The following is a 27458-nucleotide window of genomic DNA, read 5'->3' as shown; positions in this document are numbered from 1 at the left end:
CTTGAACACAGTTACTGCGCTGGTATTTTGGTTTTGTTAACTTTCTTGAGAAAATTCTTAAAAGAAAAGTACCATGTGATTTTTTTCTGCCTTATTCAAAAGATTTGCCCAGGGTTATAACAAGCAGGTAATATTTGCACCTCTTTTCCTCCAAACAACAAGATTATACATGGTGTTCATTCCAAGTTCAATATTTGTTACACTATTGGTATATACAATTATATATGTCCATTATATATATGCACATATGTATATACACACACAAACAATTTCAGATAATCTCACCCTCAATCTCCAAATAAATTTTAAAGTAAACATAATTCAAGCATCAAAATATTTTTCTCTAAGGCATACTATATACCATAAACAAACTCATCTGTCAAGTGAGGAGAAATGCACAGGAAGGAGTGAAGAAATGGCTAGAAAACCAATGCATTGATGAAAGAATTAAACAACAGGGGTAAAACTGAAAGGAGCATCCGAAGTAGTTTCCTTTCCAATGAGCCTTTGGTTTTTATGAATGCCTAGTAGCATTAGGGAAATAACACTTGGATGAGGGCCATGAGCTGAAAATCTGGGTGACCCATCCCTTCCTCTTAGCCCCCCTGCACACAGTGTGTATGTGTGTGTGCATGTGTGTGTGTGTGTGCGCGCACACATGCAGGTGTACATGTGCGTGAACAGCAGACTGTTCACTTTCTGACCAGAAAGGCTGCAGATACAGGGGAAAATATGGGGGAAAAGCTCCAAATGTAATCTGCTACTCCAAAGAAACTGTGGGATAACAAAGGGATGTCCATAGGCATGTTACCATGTAAATCTGGCTGGCCACCTCAAGCCAGCAACCAGGCACAGCAATCTGCCTGCAGAGAGAGGAGGAGGAACCGTTCACAGGCATTTGCAGAGCCGCTTTCCCACAGCTTGGCCTCCTCCTCAGAAACCACTTGGAGCTGGAGACCCTCTCACCCACCTCAGCAGCCTGCTGAAGTCTCTGGATGTGCCACCTTCATACAGATTCATAATTCTCATCTTCCTATTTAGAGAACACTTATCACACTCAACATTTATTAATTTCCCTGCTTGATAACCTTTGCTAACAAATGCTGTTTAAGCCATCCTTATTTATAAGAAAGTTTTTATTTACTTCCAAATGCATTCCTCTTGGTGTTTTTGACTGAGTCTTCTGCATTAGAAAACTGGTATTAAAATGCAAATTGCTACAGCTTTTTAAAAAAAGCTACATTAAGACTGCTCTCCAGTTTCATGGAACATTTTAACAGAAATCTTATGTTTTTACTAGATTGCCTTCCTTTTCCTCAGCCACCTTTGATTCTATATCTGTCTTGTATGTATTGAATATATATATATATATATAGTATTATATGCTTCTCATGGTATTCTGATTTTTATGAGCATATGGAGTATTGCTCAGATAGCTAATCTTTCTAAATTCAGATAGAACTTTTCAAGTATGCTCACTGTGTATGTAAAATATGACTTCCTGTCATGATAACCTTTATAGCTATAGCCTAACATACTTTCCTATAATTGTTTATAATGAATATCTTGATTCATGCTTCAGCACATGTTATTTTAGTCATTTGCTTCAAAACATGACTAATCAAATTAATATGAGGTTGGATGTCACAGCATTAAGACATTCTGTGTGCGCAGAGATTAACATAGGAAAGTGCTTAGTAAAATAACAGTAAAGTTAAGCATGTGCTTAAGCTTTAGCATATTCAATGCACTCTGCTGAACTGGTATAACTTAAGCATACTGTTGTTTCAGCTCAGGTTTTAACTGTGAGATCAGTCAAAGAGATTGCTATAGCTTTTGATATTGTACTTAGAGAGGTTGTCAAACCAACAGATCAGAAGAAAAATGTTGTTTCAGGTTGATGAGAGACAAAGATTGGAGTGAATGTTCTTTTTCTTTTCCCAAACAAAAGAAAACTGACACAACAAAAAAAAACCCTCAACACACAAAAAAATATTTACTTTGTGTCACTCAAAAAATTTTTTAACTCCAACTACACTTGTGGTTTGATTTTTCAACTGAACTCCTATTACTGTTACTAAGCAATGTCTTTTTAATGTCTTTCTAAACAAAATCACCAATCTGAAATTATAAAATGGAAACGATTACTGTAGAAAAATTTCAGCTTTTTTCATTTTTCTCCCTTTTTTAGGAGGAGTACCTCACAAATTCAAACTCTGCCTCCATCAGGTAACTCTTGTGGTTCTGCATCCATGTTCTCTGCTTAGTCTATTACACAGCAGAAACAGGTTGCGGCACATTTTTAATTGGACAGATGAAGAAGAAAAGGAAAATGCGCATGGTGATATCGATGCGACAACAAGAAAAATCCTGCAAGTTTTGCCTGTAGTAATATCCCTTCTGAGCCAGTGATGGCCAATATTATCACTCCTATTAAATCCATTCTGTGACACCAGCATTAACCCCAGAAAGAATGGAAAGACCACCTGCTGCTGTTGATGAAAACTGAACTAACAAAGTCAACACAAATGAAGACAATCTCAAGTCCAGAACACTGAGATACGCATTTACTACAGCAAAAGAAAATATTTCCCCATACCTCACTAATAAGACCAAATGACTAATACTACGAGAAGTGAAGCTGTATGGATGCAAAGCTTAAGATACCCTAAAACAAAGATTTTACTTTTCTTTGGATTGTATTTACAAATGACTCCCAATATGACTTTACATACTGTCTGCTATGCCTTAAAACATACAGGAGAGGTATGCAGGCTGTTTCTCTTTTATTGTTTCCCCAAACAAACCCATTTCCTACAAGCTGTTCCCATATCTTTTGTGCCATATCCAGCTTCCCAGAAAAACAGCAGGAAAACAAAGTGTGAACTCAAAACAACCCATTTCCACAGAACAATGTGCCATACCAAGGAGAGAAAGCTACCGGGGGGGGGGGGGGGGGGGGAGGTCTGAAGGGGGAGAGAGAAAGAAGCTGTTTTGATGCTGCCAAGGGACTTAAAGAAAAAAGGAAGAAGGAACTTTTAAAAGTCACAGAGAGGAAGAGTTGTGTAACTGTAAATATGCAATAGGCTGGTTGCCAACTATTTCAAAGGATTTGAGGTTTCAAAATCATCCAGAAGGCTAACTGATTTGCACTCTGGGTTTTGAGCTTCCAGGAACACCTTTGTATGTCTGAGAGCCAGAAACTAGCATATCTTTTTATAGACTACTCAAGCCATACTTGGTCATAATTTCAAGTTGAATCAATAAGGAATGTAAACAGACACCATTTATGCTTCTCTGCAATCTAATAAAAATGAAAGCGTGGACTAAATAAAGCAAAATGATACATGTTGTTCTATAAGAAGGGAAAACCAGAGACTGTATTAATTTAGTTCCTGGCTGACCTAAGCAATCTTCAAAGTTCCTGGTATTCAGTAAACCAAAAAAAAACATATTCTAAACTCCCATAGGTATAATGTGTATCACTCATTCAGACATGTATGATAAAAGTCAATGATGAATGTCACTGTGCCATTTGAAAATCCTGTTTCCATATTTGGGTTATCAAGGATAAAAAAACAGAAAGAAGGAATAAAAGCAAGTAAGGAACAAAGTCTTGCTATTCATGACAATTGTGCAAGTAAGAAAGCAACTATTTTAGAATAAACTCAGCAACTGGAATGCATTTCCCCAATTTGTGAATCTGACCAGCTTTGAAATCTTTGAGTAGGGAGATATTCTGCTTTTGCGGTGAAAAAATGTGTTTCCTTTCTGTTTATTTTTGATAAAAGATGCAAATGCACAGACCTTGCAATCATTTGCAATTAAAACCCACAGTCCAAAATACTACCCCTTGTAAACACGGACTTGGCATTAATATGAAAGACGTACTCTGCAAAGAAGGTGATAAGGGGCAACATTTGTGCCATGATGCCTTACTAATGCATACTCTTAAACTGCCCTGGTACTGTGGAAAAAAGGGGCCTTTCAAATGTAGTATTTACAGTAGTATTTACTAATCATGACTCTTCTGTCATGCTAGACTCAACCCGGAAAGGGACTCTGCTATGTTGTGCACTAACTAAGCCAAAGCAGTAGATAGACCTTTTCACAAAATGCCTTGGACAGAAACTGAGGGAAACGGATAAAAAGCACAAATGAAGTGCATAGTATGACCAATGTGACTGTCACAGTTGTGCCAAAGGTTATTTTTTAATTCAAAGGAGCTATGCAAAAGACAATAAAGAATGAAAGGATGCTATGCAAGGCAGGCAAAAAGCAGAATGGAGATGAAGAAAAAAGACTGAGGAAGGAGGAAGGGGAGCAAACAGCTATTCAGCACAGAGAAAAGCAAGACCAGCTGAAAGCCTAGAAACGACTCATCCTCGTACTGGCTCCTTCTGCAGCTGCTCTCACTGGCTCTGCTCTAGCTGGTCTCCCTCTCTACATTGGCATCATGGTGGCAGGGAGGGACCTGGAGGGATCTCTCCAGTTTTTGATGACCTTTAACTGTCCAGGACCAACCCTCCAAGGATCTCATGCTGGGGACAGCACGCAGTGGTGGGGGAGGCACGAACCCAATGTGCAGTGCTGACAGTGCCCCCAGCCCCCTTTTAGCACTGATTCCTCCCTGCCAAGCATGAGGCGGCTGCAGAGAGCTGGGCCCCATCCAGGATGGGAGGCCATACCCCTGCATGCTGCTCTGGGGGCGCATCTCCTAATGCAGCACATCCCACCAGCGGGAAGATGGCCTTGACTTCTCGTGTGCAGGATCCTCCTGCCCTACTGCAATGGGGGAGCTTGGCTTTTGGTAATGTCATGAGCTGCCAACAGTGGGGGTAAGCCAAAGGCAACAGTAACTCGATAACAGTACTTCACATGAGAGCAGAAAGGTGGGCTTTTTCTGCTTTATTTTCCCTCTAAAAGCCTAACAGACTGAAGACTGGAATTTGACCAAGGAAAGTCTTAGAGTTTTCTTAATATATCATTCAATCCAACTGGAAAACATCCAATTAATGAGGCTTTTGTACCTGTGGGTGCCTAATAGCCTTGCAAATCAAGCTACTAATTATGATGCACACATACATCCATAGGTGCCCAGCCTCAGGTACTCATGTTTAAACTATGCATCTGTTCAAAGCACAACTTTCTCGAGACTGTAATTCTGCAGCTACCCAAATGCAAAGTGATTGCTGATTATTTCAAGCACCGTTTTGACCAAAACAAAACGGTTTTTAATTTTTCATTGTGCACTAACTCCATCAGATTTAATAGAAACATTGGCTTGGTTTTACCACGAGAATGCTGTCTCTTGTGAATGTTTTTAAATATCTGAAAGCTTTCTGAGCCCTTTTATTATAAGATACTTTAGTAAGACTGGAAGCTAAAACAGATCTTTAAAAACCAACTCTTTTGTAAGAATATGGAAAACAGATCAAAAGCTTCAGGAAGATTTTTTGCTTCCTCCTGTTGAGTATTTCATCACTGACCAGACATGTTTTAAAGTTGTTTATTACCCGCTCAAGCTTCAGACTTTGGTCATGACTGTGAAGAAAACGTTTGCTAGAAACATTTTAAATTTCTGCCACATCTTCCTGTGTTGTACTTTTTCTACAAATAGACCTTGTATGTTGAATATGCTAAAAGTTACATTTGTCATATACACAAATACATTTTTCAGTCAGTTATTTGAAAATCCTGTTCTTATTTACAGTTTTTAAAGTCTGGAATTCCTGATTCTGTGTTTCTATTACAATCCCTGAGGATATTTCCAACTCTTACTATACTGATTAGACATTAGTGAGCTCATCAATTCTTGCAAAGCAAACTGCATTACTAGTTTCAAAACCTGGTAGTTAAAAATTTTGCATTCTATGTTTATCTTTTATATGAGCATTCCTATTAACATAAATGGACCTATTTGTAAGTAAGGGCTAACAGTCTTTCATATATAGATATTTCTGAGAACACTAAAACAACTTCAGCATTAACTGAGCTTTGTGGCAGCCTATGAAATTTCAGGAGCTGAGTATTACAATGCCCCATTTCATGGCAGATAAAAGTGCAGAGAACTTAATAATGACACCAATTCAGTGGGAAATAGAAAATCAGACTGAACGTGTCTCAAGATGGGAACCTGAAACAAGTGTCTGTTTTTGAAAATACAGACATGGCTGATTTTTCCCAATCACACAGTGAATTTGTCAAAGATCTGTGGATATAACTCAAAAGCCTCCCTTCTTGGTCTCTATCCCAGCCATTAGCATTCAGAACATGAGTGTACAGAACTTGCTTTGACTCGTCAGTGCTACATATCTCTCTGTTCCCACTGGGCTTACAACATGTGAATTAAAAGAGGCAAAATGTCCTGTACTTGGCCAGCAATGGCAGGAGAAATTAGCAGGCTATTGATTACACAAATGGAAGGTTTCTGGATTGTGTGATTTTTTTTTCTCCTGTTTTTTCATGATTCAGGGAGAAAGATTTTCCCACATAGACAAGCTACTCTTACAAGCACATCACCACGATCTAAGTTTGCAGAGTGAGGTGAACCATGTTACTGGTGGAAACAGGTGTAAGATGTTTGTGTGAAGATTTAGGAGATGGGCTGTGTGAAGCCAGCTCTGTTCTTTGAAAACATTTTAAGTTGAGGGCAACTGAGGATTACATAAAGCAGAGAAAAAGCAACTGAGTGAAAAAGAAAACAGAGGAAGAGATGAAGTCCTAAAAGAGATCACAGAAATCTACAGGGGGAAAGAGGACGGGTGATTAAAGAATGGGCTGAAGTCTGTGAGACTGGAGGAGTCTGGTGGTGGCTGGAGCACTGGGAAGGCTTGGAGAATGAAGAAGTCAGCCAGAGAAACTGTAAAAATCAGAGGCAACGTAGGTAATATTCATGAGGACTTTGGTGTGCTGGAAATATCTAGAGTGGTTAAGATTATAAAAGGGAATATCCATTGATTAGTGTTGCAAAAACTCTATGTATGGACACAAATCTTTCACAGGTAAGATTAGAATTTTTCAGAGCACTGTACAAATATAACTTCAAATACTTATTATTCATTTTAGTTTAGAGATATTTTTTGACATATGATCAGCAAAACCACAGGCTCTAGGATGCTTAGAAAGTAAATCAGAACAGAATGCAACAACAGAGAAGGTCAGAGAACTGAAAACTTCTATTACAAGCTTCTGCATTACATTTCTTCTGTCATCTAAAATAAGATAGAATCAGCATTTGGTATTTAGCAAATATGTTGAGTAACAGGCTGGAGTAGAATGGAGAGATTTTAAACGTTCATACTACACCAAATACAGAAGATACAGCTTAGAAAAACAGTGGCTGGTTAAATACATTTTTCATGTCAGCCCTGTTAGGGTTTTTTAACAGTAGGACAAACTAGGGAATCTCAATGCAGTCTTTTCTGAGCCAGCTGAGTTTACAAATAGTGTTGTGTGAATCTCTGACATGTTAACACTTGGACTTTTGCTAAATGATCTGCCCCCCCAAAACAGTATATTTAGGAAGGAGAATGCATTCATATGTATGAACTGAGGATTCATTCTTGTGCATTTGTTCCAGTTATGCTGGGACCACCACAGGCATCGCATCCCTTCAAATAGCGAGACGACTCTCTCTGCCATTTGCTGGGCACAAGGTGCTCCAGAACAGGTAGGGAAGTGCTGAAAAGAGGAAAGACCTTGTCTTGCTAAAGATACCTTTACACAACTTCCCTGGAAATATATTTTCTCATTTCAGAGGGCAGCACACCCACCCCTCTGGCAGTGGTGAACTCCTAGAGGAGTGCCGTGGCCTTTGTGCAGCATCTCTACCACACTGTAGTTGAAGGGCACAGCAGAGCTTGTTGCTCAAGCCAAGGCATATTTAATAAAAGAAATTCAGGGTCTTTGCACAGAAAAGAGTCTTCTACCGTTGCCCACTGCTCTGTAAAAGCAAATGTAAATTTTTAGCTTGTACTTTGGGCTTTGGTTTCTCCATGCATTTGCCTAATTCACAGAAATAATCAGGAGTCACGGGTGCTGTTTTGTGTAGAACTTCTTTGCTTGCTAAGCTTGACTTTTTTGGAAGTTTGGCCCTCTGCTCTCCTCTGATTGGCCACATTCTCGTTTATTTACACAAGTTTGATGATTGCAAATGGTCTCTGAAGTACTGGAGATTGTAGTTTATACTCGCTGTCATGAAAATGCATAGTATAATGACTCTGTTTTTCTTTTCTCCTAATGTCTCCTATGTACTAAGCTGATGATAGTTTCAAAAAGTCTAAAACTTTGTCTTCCTTATGATCCTCGATAGACTCTAAATACTTCCTTGACAGATTTTGTTTTCCCATCTTTATTTTGTATTTATCAGCACTGACCTACAGTCATTATTATTGCTTCAGCTGCTAATGCAGCACTTTGCAAGTCATTTTGAATCAAGTTATATCATTTCTCCTTCTCCTCAGCGTCTACTTTTAGTGTCATTAGCAAACTTGGAAGCTTAATTTTCAGCATTATCACAATCATACTTGGTATATCTGTTATCTAATATTTTAAAAGAGCTAATTCTGAAGATTTATCAAACTTCCTTTTCAAGAAACTGCAGTTGCCAACTTTCGTGATCTTCTTGAAAGTCTCATTATATTTCCCTTTGAACCTAAATTCTAGAGTCAGCTGAAAGCCTAAGGCAATTAGTTCTCATTTCAGAAAAAAACATTTGTAGCCTAACAGTTGCAAACAAACAAACAAAAAACCCTTGAAAACATGAAGGTCAAGGTTTAAAAAACAGACAAGAAAGTAAAGAATACAGCACATATTACTCCTTGATATTCCATGATTTTGAAGCTAATCTCATCTTCTCTTGCATCCTGAATTTTGAATATTTTTTGCTGAAAAAAATTATAAAATGCCTTATCATTCATCTTAATTTGAATATTGCGTCCCATTGCTTTCTACCTTCACCTTGAAACTTTCATATAGAACCTTTTCCAACATTTTTCTTTGTCTTCTTATTGAATCTTCTGAATTTCTCAGAGTCCTCCTCTTTTGACCAGGGAAATGAACAGCACAGCAGCCAGAGAAAAAGGGAAAATAATACCTTGGGGCTCACACACATCCTAGTTAACACTGGCCATATTCAGGCAACCTACCATCCCCTTTAATTGATCATCTCCAATGTTATAAAAGCCTTCAAGCTCCACAAATTACAATATTTGGAGAGAAAATTGCCACTAACATATATAGAGATGCATTATCTTACCTGTGATATTGCAAACACTGTAGATTTCTGACATCCCCCCCCCCCCAAAAAAAAAAAAAAAAGAGCTGAGGGGCTCAGTTACAATTCAGTCACTACATAGAAAATACATTTCTCCCTATAGGTTAGACTGCCAGCTCTATTGCTTTGGATATGCCTCCTGGCTTTTAAACCTTTAGGATAGAGCTGGGGTCTTTAACACTAGAGGGTCTTTTGTAAGTGAAAGCTGAGGTCTTCAAGTATTCACATCATTTAAGAAACTGCCCTTTAGGAAAACCACCAAATATCATAAGACTCCTGATAAAAATTGTGAGAGCTGGCAAGTACTGCATCCTGTGAGAAGTAGTTGAGACTGACAGAGGCTGAGGCCAAACTAAACCTCTGTGACCAAGGAAAACGGCATTATGAAGGCCCAGGCTCAGAAGAGAAACATACTGGGAATAGAATTGCTCTGGTCTGGATTCTAAAAAGGTTAGATTTAGTATGTGATGAAGGTCTGAAAAGTAAGTAAATCTGGAGACAGCTAAGATTTATAACGCATGCTAATTGGAAAGGATCTGGGCACCATTATGGAAAAATAATTCATGCAGAATACATATAATTTTATAGACTGTGCTATACTTCAAAATGTTTTTAACATCTATTCAAAATGCATTTAAAAAGAAAGGCACTGTGGTTGTCAAATCTGCAACACACTTGCCAGCCATGCAGCTTTGCAATTCATAGTTCATTGCAAGTCCATTTTGAACGTGTGGAGCTAAAGTTTCCCTTCCTAAGGTGAGACAGAAAAATGCAAAAGCATTGCATTAGTAGCAATGGCTAGTGGAAGCTTTCTCTCCAAAACCATGTCATTGATACCCATGCAGATAAAAACCTAGCAAAGCAACACCAAACAAAAAGTCTGAAGAGTTTGAAAGGGAACAAAGTTACCACTTTACTAATCAAAACCACTTTTTGTTTCCATATGTTAAAGATGGGAAGGAAAATATGGGAAAAGTTTTGAAAAAATAAAAATTTCTAGCCTTTGAGCTGTTTAACAGTACAGGTTTGGAGGGAGGTACAAGAAAGAAAAGTACAGCAAAGCCACTTCATCCAAATTCACCCACTGTTTGACTGTCTTTATTTAACTTTTAATTATATTATTTTAGTAACAAAAGACTTTTCCTAGGAGAAAAGACGATCTAAACACTTTGAATTTTCCTTTCCTTACTTTTTCTAGAAAGGTGCTATTGAATAAGTAGTTTTTCTGACATTGCCAGAAGCAGGTAACTGCCATAATGGCTCTTGCCAATTGTAAGGAAGCAGGTCCCCTGCAAAATTCTCCCCATCCAAAATCTCGATTAGCAGAAACAGTGGGAACTCTTGAGTGGTTTGTCACCTTGGAAAATCAAGGTCCTTTTTTAGATGTCTAAGTGGAGATTTAAGAACCTAACTTAAGGACCCTTTTTTGAAAATTCCAACCCACTGCATTTAAAGACTTTCTACTACACTTGCATTCTCAGGCAGAAACTCATAAGATTTAGTTAGGATTGTAAAGATTTACTATACTGTTATCTTACTCGAAACAGTAATGGACTCAACTTATTTGAATTGTGACTCTGAATACATAGTGTTGAAAGAGTTTATAAAGCTGACATCCAGAGATTAAATTCCTGTCTACCTTTCTTTTCAGCTCTATATGTATGTTCAGCTTTTCTGTAGCTAGTACATTTCCTTAAAACCCATAGATTCTAAATTAAGGGTAAATTTATATTTAATATGGCCAATATTTGAAAAAAATAGGAATTCAGCAGTAAAGTTACTATGCTAATGATTAAAAGAAAACACAAAAAGGAAATTAAAGAATTGTCAAAACTTGGTAGATAGAACATGGTTTTCAGACAAAACCTATTTTTATAAAAGTTATGCTTTCTCTACAAAACCAAACTAAACAAGAACTGTTAGTTAACTGTTTACAAAACATAAGCTAAAAATAAGTAGTTTCAGTAAAGACTTTTAATGGAACATTTTCGGGACAGTAACTGCTTCTTGACCAATATTATGAAAAATACATACAACTTTACTCTTCTTGCTATGTAGGAGCTCCATGCATGGGAGCATTTTTTGCTCTGTATCTATCAGATGAAGAAAAAGATATGTCTCTTTCAGTCTCTTTTTTCCTATGTTTTTCCTCCACATAGAAAATAACACAATTTCCTGATCTTTTCCTGGGCACAGCCTCCCCACTACTACCTAATACAACCTACATAACACTGTACATGCTGCAGACACCTCTATTCTTACAGGTGTGTAAAATGTGCTGGATTTGGGGCCAGGCACTCTGCCACAGCAGAGCCCAGCATGATGAAGCACTTAGGCACACTCTTAATCTAAAATGTCAGCGGAACCGCTCAGACGCTTTCAGTTCAGCATGGGCCCATATGGTTTGATGGATCACATCTATAAAGACCATTTGATGAACACTGTGCTGCCTGCGATCCTCCACAGAGCCTGTCTTTTCAGCTGGGGTAACCCAGCCCCATCCAAAGTTGACTGAAGTCAATGGAGAGCCTCAGCACCTTAAATGGGCAGGATTGTGCTGATCCGAAGCCAGGACAGGAAACTCTGAGGAAACATAAGAGCTACCCTGTTTGTTGCCTTGAATATTTGTTTAGTGTTTTGGAATTTACTGACTAAAGCTGCATGGAAGAAACTTGGCAGCCAGAGACTTTTGCCAAGTTGAGTTATTTTGGTTGTATCAGAACTCCCGAAATAAACCCAAAACTCCAGCGAGACTTTTGTCTTCACACCGTAGCCTCCATCCAGCTGCTCAGAATCACCCTGGATTGGCGGTCCTGCTGTAGTCTTGGCTAACGAGGCAGATTATGTTAAGAACATTATGTGCCCAGTCCTCCTCTCACTTTACACCCATCTGATACCACTGTAGCCCTCTGGATGTAGTGTATTCAACTCTGATTTACTCCCACTTAGGGAAAAAAGCAAATTCCACAAGTTTGAGGTAGAGCTCAACACAAAACTCTCAAAGTTTGAACTTTGTTGAGTGGCCACCATGCCATATTTCCTCTCACTGAAGCAATATTAACTGAACCAGCCACATTCATCAGTTTATCGACTGTACAGAAGGGAAGCCAAGGGTTCCACATCTCAGAAGTGGCTATTTTGTTAACTAAAATTTTCAACAAAAATATAGTTCTTAAAAATACCACATTTAGAGTACAGTGGACATGGAAAAGGAGCCCACAGATGATTCAGCCTGAGTTTGTGTTCATTAAGAGGGTTAATACAAACGCTCTGATTGTTTCTGTTGTTTATGAATCTCGACCTTCAGAACAGCACTAAAATGTGCTGTCTCCTAAAGATGTTCCCTACCGATATGACACACACTTTGCATTGTTTCACTGCACACAAGCATTAATATCCCAGAGGTAACCCACCCTTCTTTTAACGGCTGGTGACAGGTCCAATGGCTGAGCAAAAATCAGTTGAAGGAAAGGGAAGTCTTGTCGGAAATGAGATTAATCTTGTAACGAGTGTTCAGCCCTGATAACCCATCTGTGCAGAGAACTGCTTTAACTGGAGAGCAATTAACCTTCACCTGACAAGCTCTGTCCAACCGTTATAAACAACATTAAAGGCACAGGATCCCCCTCTTTTTTCCCCCCTTATGTAGACTAAACAATCAGATTTTGAATTCCATGAAAACGATACATGTAACTGTGCCTTGATGACAAATCACAGGAAAAATTTTTAAAAGGTAATGGCTGTATGGAAATAATGTGAAAAATGTCTCTGGCCACACTTTAGTAAGTTGAGCTGATTAGCAAAAAGCAATAATTTTGAGCACTTCCAAGGGAATACCTTACGCATGAGGAAAGTAGATGTGAATACGCCAAAGACTAACAATAATAAAAATTTATGCAAGTAGATAAGAGCTGGCTAGTCAAGACCCAGAAACATTCCTTTTAGGATGCAGCATGCATTTCCCTAACACTGATGTGAACCCAAAGCCAAGGGGCAACTTCCTAGAGCTTCTTCACCCATGGCCTTGCGGAAGTTAGTTGTCAAAACTAACTTCAGCTTGCAGGACTCATCTTCAGGACCTGGGCTTTTGTACCAGATCCCCACAGGACCGACTCTCGCATCCAACAGCCGATGCTCCAAACAATGTATTTATTATGTTCTTTGAAGTGGTCTATAAATCCATCCTCTGATTCCCACCCTGTTAGAGCACAACATGAATTTAAACAACAGCCCTTCTGAGAGAGGCAATAATCCTCATGCTTCAGTAGTCTAAAGGGATAACAGAACGTGGGTCTATTTTTCAAAGATGAATAGGCATGATATAAATCAAGTCATGATAGCAAAGCACTGCTGAACTCTATGGGGAAAGGCCAAGATACCGATCTCAGTCACAGTGGCAGAAACCTGGAGTGACTCCACTGGAGTCATTGGCAGAACAATTAACAAAATTTGGGCCAAGCTCCTGAATAACTTGGGTAAAAGCCTGGCCCCAGTCAAGTCATTGGTCGAATCCTTTTGACTTCATTTTGGCTGATTTCACTCCAGGTTTCCTAAATCCTCATTCATTCTGTTCATGTGCCTGAAAGTAATTACCCTGAACTTACTATTAGCAATTGAGGTTTTAAGGTCTGTTTACTTTTCTTTTCCTTTAGGTTTCTCTTTTTCTTACCAGAAGGTTAGTCATGGTTTTATTTCTCGGTATAGTGAAGCAAAATTTCCATTTCAGTCATTTCAGTTGAAAATACATGGCATTGTGAATTCCAAGAGGTGGCCGTGATTCTTTAATATATCCGGAACATGCCCTGAACTATTTGTGGATGAGCACTACCTCAGCACTAGCGAAATGTACAGTTCATTGGGTGATGCATACAAATAAGGAAAGGATGCGGGCAGTATGCAAGGTGATGGGGGGAAGTTGCTTATTTTTAATCTGGAGTGTCAATGTATTTTAAAGCATTCTGGTTTACAGTATTGTAAAATGCAGGGCCACTTTTCCTACCATTGCAAAAAAACCTCAGACATTTCATAGTCCAGTATAACAACATTGGTCCTAAATTTCCTAAATTTTTATGCAAACAGATCTATTGTTCTGTGGCTTAAATGTTCAAATAGCAACAGGTAGGACGTTACCTTTATTTCAAACATGAAGTCCTTAGATCTTTTCAGTAACTTAGATATTAACAGATAGGAAGTTCCTATTGAAAGCACTTCCTGTATTGGTAGTCCCTGATTTTGGCGACTTATCTTGGTAGGAAACGAACACAGGAAGTATCTGTCTACAGACTCTTTATCATCGAGGTAATTGCTGTGACAGCATTTTACTGTTTACCAAGGTAATAAACATGTCTTCTAAAAAAAGATGTTTTTCAGCTCTAAAGAACAAGGTTTAAAAAAATCTTATGTGATACCACTGTGGTTATGCATAATCTTCCACGTAGGACATATATGCTGCCACTTGTTTCTCTCAGCACATCTGTAATTAGGGGTTTGTCAGAGCGAGATGTTTCCCCTTTCCGAGTGTCAGTACAACTCCTAGCAGTTAAGGAAGAGGTCTGCAAAGGCAGACTCCCATGGCTTTTTCCCAGTTATAGTACTGTTTCCCTATATTTCGCTCTTTGATGTCTGTAAAGTCAGGTAGGTCATTTTAAAGAGTTCTGCTGCTTCCTGTAAATAGTTATTCACCACCCCTTCCTTCAGGTATTTGCATATACCCAATACTTCCAATTTGTTGTTATACTTCCTTCCTGTTTGTCAGGCACTACTTAACCAGGCAATACATACATTTAACTCACCAAGTCAGAACTTTTCCTAGTGTAAATGTGTTAACATGGCTAAGTGACACCATTTCCCACACATCAGTTGAGATATATCCTCCAAATAAATATACATTTCAAGTGAAGTTGAGACATCATATTATATGCATTCCTTCCATTCATTCATTTCCAAAACCTGCTTGAAAGATAATTTGTCTGGTCCATTGTATGTGGATGAGTTTGATGTGTCTTTCAACCTAGGGCTCTTTAAAAAACCTGCTAATTATTACTCATGACTCTTTTTAACCTTTTGATAGTTAATGACATTTTTATGATCATAATTGTCCTTCTATTCATCTTACTTTGGGAGGAGTTAGATATATGACATAATAATTAACAGAACTGGTAATCACTAGTTTGAACCCAGTAGTTCTTAAAAATCATTACTGACATTATTACTTGGCTGTAACCAACTAATACCCTTCTCCTGAAAGCAACGTCTAGTGGTTTTAATAGGATAACTACCTGCATAATAAAAATTAGCAACTCAGTTTCTAAGCTTGCATGCCAAGGAGATAGAAGACCTCCTTGTGGTACAGGTTGGCAACCTGAATGTCACCAAATTTCCTGCCTATTTCCCTCTCGTCACTGTGATGAACTGTGTTACGGGACTGTGCAGCCTTTCTTTTAATGGGGAGGAGCGAGAAGGAGGGATAGAGCACTATTCAACCTCAAGCAGGTTTGGATATAACATTTAAAATAACCTTTTCAACCATAAGGACACATTCATCCTTTAAGGAAAAGATTAATCACTTTTTTATGTAAGCACTTTGAAGTTTCTGTCTTTTTTCTGTGTTTTGAAGCATTTCTTCTATAATATACAAATGCATACTAAGGACAGCAGAATGATAAGCAGAGCACATGCATTTGTCAGACCATTATCATTAATGACTGTGAATAACTGCTGGTGGCATTTCTCTACTGTACCACTACCTATCAAAGAAAATTAATTTTTAGCTAATTAACTGTGAACTGTGAAAACAGTTTTACTCTGTTAAAATTGATGATAAAAGTGATACAAACCTGACTTTTCTTCCCCACACACACACTTTACTTATTTCCAAAATAATTCTGCTGGCTTGATTTAGAAACTTACATTGTGAAGCCTACTTCCTTTTGGGGGAACAGCATTATATATGTGCACTGAATTATAAACTGTCATTGGAAAATAAATATCTTCTTTTGGCATTCACATTTCTTAAAAATACTTCTGCATTTATCTTTCAGCAAGTCATTCCCTAAGGGCTCTTGATTCTTTTAATGTTATTTCTGAAAGGCCCTTTGTAACTCATGGAATTTACTGAAAAACACTTTGTTACGAGATAATACAGTTCTTGTTGAGAAGAACAAACAAATAAACAAACCCAAACAGCCAAACATATGCATTTTCCAGCTGTTGTCCCTTTCCTGCAGACTTACTTCTGGGAAACAGAATCCTTACATTGCACTTAGTTTTGGCATATGTAGCCGCAAACCAGATAGAGTTAAATAGCTGCTGATTAAAAGCAAGATAAAACAAAGTAAGACCTCCCAAATACCTTCTTCTATTCTTGTATGACTATTTTGTATTTGCAATCCTACATTTGTATTTGAGTTGGAAATACTGTTTTATCTGGAAATAATTATAGGCCTGATTATCCTGCCTTTATTGGAACAAAATCCCCTTGAAATTGGTGGAAACTTTGAATTAAGGAGTGCAAGATCAGGCTACACAGTTTAAGGCACTCCTTCTGTTCTTGTTTCTGATTCACCAAAGCAATTAGGTATGAGCTTAGCTTTAAGAAAGTTGAATTATATCACCAAAGACAATTGGACTATTTACAGATCTAAAGTTAAGTATAACATTGAATCATTTGCTAGTTAAGATGAAGGACAAAAACAGAATAATCTTCATAATTTTTTTTAATGCAAGGAACAGAAGTACAAATTACTGTATTAGTTCTATTGGCTTCAGTGCAGATGCAGCCCTCTAAACAAAGACTTAAACATTATCATATGCCAAGAACAGATTTTTTTAATCTCCTTCAGCTTTCCTTGACTTTAGAAATATTTGAGGGAGTACTTAGCCTTTTTTTAAAAAAAAGTGAGAAATAAGTAATAATCTAGAGAGAAGGTCTCTTACAGAAAATCTTGCCTTTGTATATACTGCTTTAATCAGTACATCCATACTTTTTCTAGCCTTAGAAAATGCAATGATTCTCCTGTTCTCTATCAGATATACATACATTTTCTCACAGAAATCATAGCTTCCAATCCAACAGCATTTTAGAAATTAATAATAAAATGTGGCCATGCACATATTTAGAAGTAAATTACAGTAAAAGAAATATCTACAAGTGTGATCAAGAAGCCATTGAAGCAAACTTACTGAAAAGATTTTCTAAAAATAAGTATAATTGCACTGGCAGTCAGGGACAGAAATATAACAAGGCCTGCTACAGAGCAAGGAATTAAAATTCTAGCTGCGTTTTTCTATTTAATGTTCTTTCTTTCACTATAGGATAATGGGGAAAAACAAAATGACCTTCAGGTAAGTATTGTTACTTCACCACAAGGTGACACTTAAGTGATTTTTGCTCCATTCTGAAAAGGAAAAAAAAAACGAAAAACAGATGCCTATTTCAGAAGCCTTTGATATTTTCTAAAATTATATTTATTGTAACTGGTGGGATACATATAACTATCAGCTCTGTATTGATCTGATAGTCTTCAGCTTCAGTGCTCTGCATCATTGTGTCACTGCACACATCTGTCAGGTGCTGTTTGTGCCAGAAGAAAACATGTCACTTCAGTGCTGAAATCATGACTGTTAGGACACATTCTCCACTTGAAAAAGCATTTTTTCCTTAGAATGCCAAAAAAATGTAATAGTGAGATTATCCATACATGCATCAGGTAGATGGTGTGAATATACTAAAAATAATCAGCCTCCTGACTGTGTACAGAAACCAAGACCCCGACCGTGGAGACGCACACACTATCCCACCACTTTCCTCTCGGCTCTTTCTTACATTGCCCCCTAAAGCAGCTGCCATCGCTTCTTGCTACAACTGGGCTGCAGGAACCACCGGCCTGAGCTTGGATGGCTACTCTTACAGCAGAAATGGCAAAATTAAAGCAACTGATCTCTTTCATAGTCTAGGAAAAAGACACTGCTGCTTCTTCCTTCTTAGGAGAAACTTTTCACCAAAGACACCAGTGAGGAACAAGCTGTTCTAGACTTGCTGGCAAAAGCTTAGGAAACTGCTCTACTTATCAGCACTGAGATGAGCTACGAATCGTGCCACTTTTCCTATCATTGGGGAGAAGGAGGGAAAAAGAGAAATGAGGGGGGCAATAGAAGGAAATTAGAGTATGAGAAGAGATATATTTCCCAACAAAACCAGGCTTGTGACATCAACGCCAGGCCCAGAAATCTTACACAAATGTTTGTCTTCAAATATACCAGTTAGTCCCAATTAAGTCAGTCCACCTTCTTGTGAATCCAAACTCTCTGCAGATTTGTGATACAAAAAGGATGAATCAAACAGTTACAATGGAAAGCCACCTTTGCATGTATATGCATCCATAGCAATTTCTACCTGGTTATGAACAAACAAATAGCCATTCAGAACCCAATTTTCACACTTAATGACTCTACAGGTTCCCTAAAAAAGCAAGTAAATACCCTGGGCAGAGATCCCATATAAGGCTTTCTACCTTCAGGGCTACAGTCTCATGATGACTATGTTGGAAAAACTGTGCTACCTGACACCAGCAGAGAACACAGGCCAATATTTTGAAATTGCAAAAAAATAAGAGAAATCATATTACATAGCTGTTTAGCAAAAAAACAGACACCCCTTTGACCTACAGATGGAATATTTTTATTTTGAAAACCTTCTCTCAGTTAAATAACTTCTCTATATACCCAGTATAAAAGCAGAATTGAATCTCTTGGGACTGGGTTAGCTTCATGTCAGAGCATTTCCCGCATCCACAGTACAAAGCACCTGTCATTTCTTCCCAATCATTTTACATTTTGCACTTGCATAAATAAAAACCTTGCTTCAAAATATAAGGCCTTTCTAGACCCTGAGGGCCAAAATCCTCAGGGTTTTGGGGTGCACATTTCCCCCACAGGTTTTATACTCCCGGATAAGGAGACAAAAATGTACATTTTTTTCCACTTAGGAGGCTTTGCTGTCTGCATTGTACAGGCTGCACAATGCATGGTAATATCTTCTCATCACTGTAGTGTAAGGTACAGGTAAAATAACAACAAAGTGATATTGCTTATTATCACTTGCCCTACTATAATTTAGCCCAGGGAAAACGTCAAAAAATAAATAACAAAAATTCCTCAAAATATATACAACATCTAGACACATTGTACCATCATTTTTGAAGAAAAATTCCCATTGATATCAATAATATATTCTGTTTAATAGATGCAACCCCCCCCCACGTTACTATCTCAGCACATAGCACCTTCTTTTAGCAATGCAAAACTTGACTCTCTGAACCTCAAGATTTTCATATAGAGCCCTATCCTTTCACGTCCTCTGTGCTCTGAATTGCACAGTGAAACCAAAGGGAACTCAGCTGTTTTGGGAGCTACTTAGTGTATAATAGATACTGGCCAGTAATGCAGAGTAGATTCAGATCTTTGTCTCTACACATAAACTCTTGAAAGCATCACTGATTACAAAAAGAGAAGGTTCATTATTCTTTTTAATCACATTGTCTTGAGGTAAGACTTTCAGATTTCAAAAATTTTAACAAAAAGCATCAAATGATCATTAAAATGTAAACAACTAAGCAGAAGTTACTCAGGATCAAACTGCAGCTCCACTTAGCTAACGGCCAGGCACTGCTGCTATCCCGTATCCCTTACTAAATCTCTGGCACAATTAGAAAAGTACAAAAATACACAATACCATGAAGAAATCAAATACCTTGATCCCAAATCTGATAATACAATGATGCAGAGTCCTCATTGTACATGCTGTTTTGCTCTTTACGTAAAATTAGTTTCACTATCACAAAGCATTTAGTTACAGTTATACTTCTGCAATTAATCACAGCTATTGCTATATCTGTAACTGCTGTCTATTGCAACATACAGAGAAGCAAAAACTTGATAGATAGACATATAGATTTATTCAACTTTCTAAGTGACACAACCTGAAAAACTCAGCAAAGCTGTTCTTAAAAGAACAAAACTTACACACCGAGATAAATTTATAAACCAATAAGAGAATTTTATTGTCCAAAAAATTAAAACAAAAAGAACACGCCCAGGAGATTTTGCCGCCACCATTAAAATAACATTAAGCACCGTCCTGAGTATCAGGATAGATTTTCTAGAAAAGCACATCATTAACATCTGTGTGACACAGAAACTAGCTGGTGCCTCTCACTCCCGCTTGCTAATATTTACGTCCCCATCAACAAGAGAAACATTTAAAAGTATCCAAAAGGTTAGCATTCTTAAGAACCCTTTTTTTCCTTTCAGTGAGCAACCTCTCCCCTTATGGCAGTCCGCAAACACATCCAAGTTGTCATAATGATACCTACAAGAAATTTCAGAAGCTCTCATAAAAGGGCTTCGCATATGCAATCCACAGCACTGAACAGTGAATTTAAAAAACCCAATTTTTTTTCCGAGTTTGAAGTTTTTAAGCCTTGCGGATGGTTGGAGTAGGAAAAAGGAAATTTACTAGGCAGTACAAAGGAAATCTTGTTGTCCTCTATTGTGGCAGTGGGGGTGTTGCCCAATTCTAACTTATCTAGGTTGATAAAGGAAACCAAAGAACACGTTACTGAAAAAAATTCCAATAAAAAATGTACCCCTTTCTTACCTTAATAGTGCTTGCCATAATGTGATCAAGATTATTGATTGCTAATAATTGTTAATAATAATTATTGCTTCGCTCTGACCAGAAAGAAGTTTTGATGAGGTTGTTTAGAGCGGATGAGATTGTGCTAACTCTGGGAAATGAAGTCAGCCAATGGCAGGAAGAGGTTTCTATTGGTCCTGGCCACTGCAGCTCAAAGAAACAGGATATTTGGGAGTGAAGAGATAAGAGTCCTAAAACAATGTTGTTTTTCTTGATGATATGTGACTAGATTTTTTTTTTTTTTTTTTTTTTTTTACAAAAAAAGTCAATTGCCTATGACTGCCTAGGCAGGTGTGATCTGATGTGCAGTAAGTGTGACATGCCACTTTGAGGCAGGATGCAGATGTCAGATGAAATGGGCCAAATTCAGCACTGGTTTCAGAGACTCTATTCGCTGGGGAATTGCCAATTCAGGGCCAAAGCCAGACTTGGTATAAGCGGGTGTATCTCCAAATATGTTAATGAAGTCTAGCCTGCTTACACCACATCTATATTTGTCCATTAACCTCATTCCTGGATTCTTGAGCTATTGACACTTTCTAGCCTATCTGATCTAGCACATTTTTTCTTAGAGAAGTAACTAGACTGGAGACAATCCTTTCTTTTTGATGCCTCTTTCTTACTGAGAAAAAGAATCACAAAAACACATACATTTCTAAAGCAAATGCCTGAATGCCTTCAACGGTCTTAAAATTTCCACACTCTTTCTTTTGTTCACAGCTTTCTCTGCTCTGTCCATGTATGAAAATGAGATGATTTCATTGGCAATTCCCTTCCTGAACTGAGTGTGATGGTCATTTGTTACTTGGTGTTATACCAGATTTTCATTTACCTGGGTGTAGTGCTTGGCAGTCTCAGGACACCCCCAGTACTACAGGCTGCGTGAATGAAAGACTGTCCATGTCCTAGGACCTTGCTTAGGAGTGCTGAACTCCTAGTAGGGGAGGAAAAAAAAGGATGGGAATAAGAAAGGCAAAGTGTTTTCACAGCACCAGCCAATACAAAAGTGCACATGCAAAGACCCACTCAGGATCCGGTGCTGGCACAACCCTCTTGTTCTTGTGAGTCTTTCAACATCTTCTGTTTTTGTAAAAGATGTAGTTCTTGGTGTCAAGAGATTCTGAGCTTTCATCTAGAAGAGAAAAGTTTGAAAATAGGACCCTCAAAAGTTGTAGGAAAAAATAAAAGAAGTCAGTTTTGTTTTGTTTTGCAATCTTGTAATTTTTAAAAGCTGGTCTGATAATGACCTGCTTATGATTTCCGGGTACTTTGTATAACAATATTGAACCACGGACATGCTATTTGAAAGCACTGCAGCACTGGGTAAACAATTCTCACTGCAATAGGGTCCTGCTCTTGGACCAGGGACTCTGGTATGATAAAAAAGAATAAGAAAGAATAAGAAAAAGAAATAGGTTTGTAGCAGCATTATTTACCAGAGGTAGGTGATCTTACCCTCTCCCAACGCCTTCCTCTCCTGCTCCTTAGGAAAAGAAATGGAAATTAGGGCGCTGTTCTGTAACTGGTGATGACTATTGAAATTTCATACTACCTTTGGCAATTGGTATGCTTTTTTTCCCCAATGGTATGCAGTGACAGAGGCAGAACCAAGAGGCTCAGTTCACTCTTTCCCTCCCATCCTGACCCAAACAAGACTAAACGCAGCCACCTGCTTCTGCAGGGCACGAAGCGCTGCCCGCTTGGCCCTCAGGCATTCACTTCACAGGAGCAGCTGCCCCTCGCCCCAAGTGGGAAAGAGGACGGGCCCCCCCGAGGGGCTGAGCGAGCCTCCCGTGCGCTCGAGGGCAGGAGGAGTCAGGGAAGGGGACACCAAACACCTGGCTTTTCCTCCCCACTCTGGACGCACAGCATCAATTCCACTTACAGGTTGAGCTTCATTTTATAGTCTGCTTTATGGAGCTGCTGTTTCTTCCACTGCAGAGGTGACTTCTGGTCACTACAGACCTATCTAGAGTCAGCACTGCTGTGCAATAATTTATACTCTCTATGAGTTTATTTATGTGTAAATCCAGTGCTTTTGCCCTACTGAGTGTCTTCTTGCAACCTGCATCAACTGAACTACTGTGCTTGTGCAGAGTAGGTGGCTTCTGGTAACTTTCCTATTTTCATTATGAACAGTAAGAAAAGAAAGCAATTTACAGTAATTGTATTTCATGGGGATGTTGATTTCCTCCCTTTTCATCTCCAAACAATGAGTAAGACAGCCAAAAGATTAAAACCTTTTTCTTGAAGTTTCAAAGTGTTGTATAATGTTTCAGTTGGGTGACTTCCACTCTACTGAAGTCTATGATATATATTTTTTCCCCCTTTAACATACTGAGCAGCTTGAAACATCCATTCCAGCTCTCCCGTGGATGGGGTCCAAAAAATTCTTTCAAAAGCATGTTTTGGTAATGATTCTTCTCCAGGCTATCTCCATATAGACAAACCTCCTGTTGATTCCTGTAGCCCCAGTAGGGCTTTTGGAAGCATAAGGCATGCAATATCAAGCCTAACTGAGCTGTATTATTATTGCATAAGTTTTATAGAGCCCACAACCCAGTAAGGATTTTGCCATTTTAAACTGGCACACATTCTGTGCCAAAGAATTCAATGAAGTTTATTTGACATTCAAGCTAATACCCACATGCAGATTTCTGAGTGTTTATGCTTGTGTCGATCCAGTTGTGAGACAAAGCCTTGGTATTGTAAGGAAAGGAAAATATTGGGTTATCAAATCACAGTCATCCAGTTGCAAAAGGAAAATAGTACAAACACTTCTACTATTTTTCTCTTTTCTGAATTTCGTTAAGATTAAATAGAAAGAAAATATGTTTTGTTATGTTAGGCAACTATGTGCTATTGTTTGAAATAATAGTGTGCGAGTTAAAAAAAAATGCAGCTTTGTCAACAAACAGAATGAAAACACACAAAAAGCATTAAAAAGTATTAAAAAGCCACACAAGCGACGTAACACCCTCTCTCCCCACATTCTTTCTCTCAAGCTTGTCACCCTAATTTGTCTGGACTTTTTTCTGTTGAAATTTTCATTTATATTCAAACCTGTATCTAGAAACCCCAGAGCAACAAAACACCACTGCATGTACTTAACATTAAACATATTCTTAAGTTTCTTAATCAAAACAGAGTTTTTGCACCTGCTTTAAAGTTATGATTGTGCTTAAGTTCATTCCTGAATACAAACAGGCTGAATACAAACACTGCTTTAAGTGCTTTTTATCTTTAAGACTAAAGAGCTCCCTCTTTAGAGAAGAGCTTTTCTAAACTGTAGACAAAAGATCTGATCCTCTGTTAATCTTCACCCACTTCAACCAGCCCTGCACAGACCTAAAGATTTGATCTGACCATCCAAAATAAGTGATTAGACCAGGTCCTAAACAAAGAAGATGAATCTCCAAAGAAAAAAGTTGGTTTGCTTCTTGCAGCCTTCCTAGGATTTATTACAAATATGTTTAATATGTATGCACTGATCTAAAGACAGGCAAAATATTTCCAAAGTGACTATTTCTCATGCCATTTGAAACACCACTAGTGCCTTGAAAAGCAATCCAGTCCTCAGATTTTTTTTTTTAAATCATGTCCGCTAGAGTGTTACGATGCAGGAAATACATTACAATATTCCTTATGTAAACAGGTCTGCAATCCGTCTTGCTGTCTGGGAGGTATACCAAGAACTTTGTTCTCAACTTTGGCTGACCATGAGACTAGAGACGAGCTCTTAATATCCTCACTAGTGCCACAATGTCTTTTACTCTCACAGCTCTTGTTCTGCAGCCTGCTGGGACAGCATCTTTCCCTTTTTACTTTCTAAAATGCTATTAGGATTGCTAATAACATGGCCTTTGTCCCTTTAAATGTATAGACTTCCTTAAATTATAAATAATTCTCTCTTTAAATTCAATTGGGACACATTCCTGGAGAATGTACGGAGACACATGCACCTTGTGTTTTCTGCCCAGGTCAGAGCTTAGTATGCGTACATACACTATCTGCAGGTGTAGGTACCAAAAGAAAAAGAAAGAACCGAGAAAAGAAAAGTGAAATAAAGCTGTGTTCTTCTTAATAATATTACAGGTAAAAAAGAGACATTAGGTAGAACCAGATTACATATCAAATAATCTGAGTACAATAAAAAAAAGTCTGCGATGCAGTTTTTTGGAAGCAGATTTTAATAAATAGAAGGAAGTTTTTAATGCTACTTCATGGCACACAAAGATATGTGTTTAAAGTTCTTTTTTCTTTTTTAAAAAAACAGTTCATTTTGCATAATTGTAGCTCTGAACCTTTTATTCAGTTTGGCCATACTCAACTCACTGCGTGAGGGCAAAATACGCTCTTATCAAGTTTTCACCAAGTTCTTCAGCAGGACTTCCTCCCTCTAATTTATTGCTTTCAGCTAGCTCTGAAGAAAATGTCAATAAATCTGTTCACAGAGAGTGCAATTCTCCCCTCACCACAACGAAAGCTCTCAAAAACGGGCTTTTCGCAGAGGAACAACCAGGGTGCCCAGAAGAAAAGCTCAGCTTCACAACCAGAGGCAGCCTTGAGAGGCGTTTTGAGGTGCAGCCTTGCTCTCCAAGGCCAGCCACGCTCCCTCTCCAGCCTTCATGCCCGCCTTGGCATCCCCAGCCCCCAAAATGCCAGCTCCTGCAGTCCCGTCTGCCCCTTTGCGCAGCCCCAAATAGCACCATGATGCTCCAGGTTTCACCAGGCGCAGAGGTAGGCTCTGCTCCACACCCTGACATACACTGCTTGCCGTTGCTCTGCCCCAACTCTCTTCCAAAATATCCAGAATTTCTGGGGCTCTGGGGTTCCCTAAAGAACCTGCTCCTTCTCCACACAAGGGAATTTGATTCGGAAACCAGGGATGAGGCAGCAGAGACAAGCTCCTGCTGGGAAAAAGCACAGTCCAACCCTGAAATCTGCCCCTGCCCAAATGACCCCTGGCTCCAAACCCCAAGGTTACCGCAGGGAGGAAGGTGTTATTCCAGGTGAAGCAGTGCATTTGCATTCACCAAACTCTAATTAATGTGTCAAAGCAAGCAGTCCACGTAAAGCTGTGCTGTTAATACTGCCTGGCCACTGGGGCAACATGGCATCCCATAAAAAGCAGCATTTCCTTCAGCCTTCTTTCAAAGCTTTCATGTTTCTAGTTTGCCTCAGTGTCAGATTTTGCACCACAATGAAGAGAGGAGGAGCACGGCCCTATCCCTTGGACATTTTCCCACTGAATTTTTAACACCTGCGAGTGCCGTGGGGAAAGGCCAGGGCAGCCAGGCAGCTCCAGCCCGGCTCTTGCTTTGTGCTGGTCTCAGTAGCTGTCGTCACTAGAGGGTGCTCAGTGCCCCTCTAAAAGGAGAGCTCTGGTTTGTCTGACAGGGCTATTGCATCGTTTCCTCCACCACCACAATGCACAGCTCTTTATATATATACAAAGTCTGCTTTTTTATACACACACACACACACACACACACATATATAAAATATTTTAACACAAATAGATAACAGATTTCTTTCAAAGGCATCTATCTTCGGTTTTGCCCTCAGGGTCAGTTACAGCTTAACTTCTCGCCATTCTCCTGTCTTTGCTTCCTTTCGGTCACTCCATGCACGATTTTCAGTGCCTCCAACCTGTTCAGCCAACGAACCCTCCGCATCCCTATCCCATCCCCACCTTCTTTCCTGTGCCTCATGTTCCACAATGGCAAGAACGACCAGTGCACCTGATTTGCCTGCCAAGCTGGAAAGTTGGGAGAGAGGCTGATTTGAGGGCAACATACATTAAAAAAAAAAAAAATTCTTTTTTTTTTAAACTTCATGAAACAGTAGCAACCAAAAATGTATTGTTTCTCCATGGGCAAATTTTTACAGAAATAAAATGCTGCAAATTTTCAAAATGGAAGTCAAAGTATTTTGTTTACTGACTCTGATCCCTTAAATAGCTTTCATCACTCAAAATATTTTTGGCGATTAAACTACTCTTCAAAAATACTTTGCCCACCTTATCTGTCCTGATCATCTTGGGAGACCAGTTCTATTCCATACATAAAATATACTGCAGAAATGGGAGATAAAAAAAATGGGAGCTCTATTTGCATGAATTAGGTTGGCACAGTTACCATTATCTTGGCACTGGAGTTATTTGCGATATTTAACACACATACTTCATAACAGCTTAACGAGACAGGGAAGTGATGGCATTCTCACTTGCAGACAGAGAATCAAATCACTAACTGCTGACGTGGAATTCATTTCATCAGTCTTCTAAAATATCCAGACTAAACTAGTTCTCCAAGACTTTTTCCACAGTCCCTGAAACAAGTATCTTCATCGTGTCATTCACTCTACCCTATAACAGCTACTTAAAATAGGTGGGATGACTCACACCTTTAACATACTTCTCCCTTTCTTTCCATTACCTACAATAGGCACCTTCATGATATGTGGGACACCCAGCTTTAGGGT

At 38.7% G+C, this 27458-nt stretch overlaps 1 protein-coding gene across 6 annotated transcripts in view; it reads right to left on the bottom strand.

The window, feature by feature from the left end:
- The window catches only part of ERG (ETS transcription factor ERG), a 192548-nt gene that overhangs the window by 49487 nt on the left and 115603 nt on the right, over positions 1–27458 (bottom strand). The window contains exon 1 of one of the 6 annotated variants that reach the window (XM_013955328.1): positions 20934–21090. The exons of the other annotated variants lie outside the window; for them this stretch is intronic. Coding sequence (XP_013810782.1) covers positions 20934–20951 — 18 coding nt within the window. The 5' untranslated portion in view covers positions 20952–21090. Of the gene's footprint in view, positions 1–20933; positions 21091–27458 lie in introns of those variants that run through there. 6 annotated transcript variants of the gene reach the window in all.

The sequence above is a fragment of the Apteryx mantelli genome, chromosome 1, assembly GCF_036417845.1.
Source record: "Apteryx mantelli isolate bAptMan1 chromosome 1, bAptMan1.hap1, whole genome shotgun sequence".
Taxonomy (NCBI): Eukaryota; Metazoa; Chordata; class Aves; order Apterygiformes; family Apterygidae; genus Apteryx; species Apteryx mantelli.
Note: the sequence above shows the minus strand (reverse complement) of the source record. Positions and strands in the feature narration are given on the sequence as shown.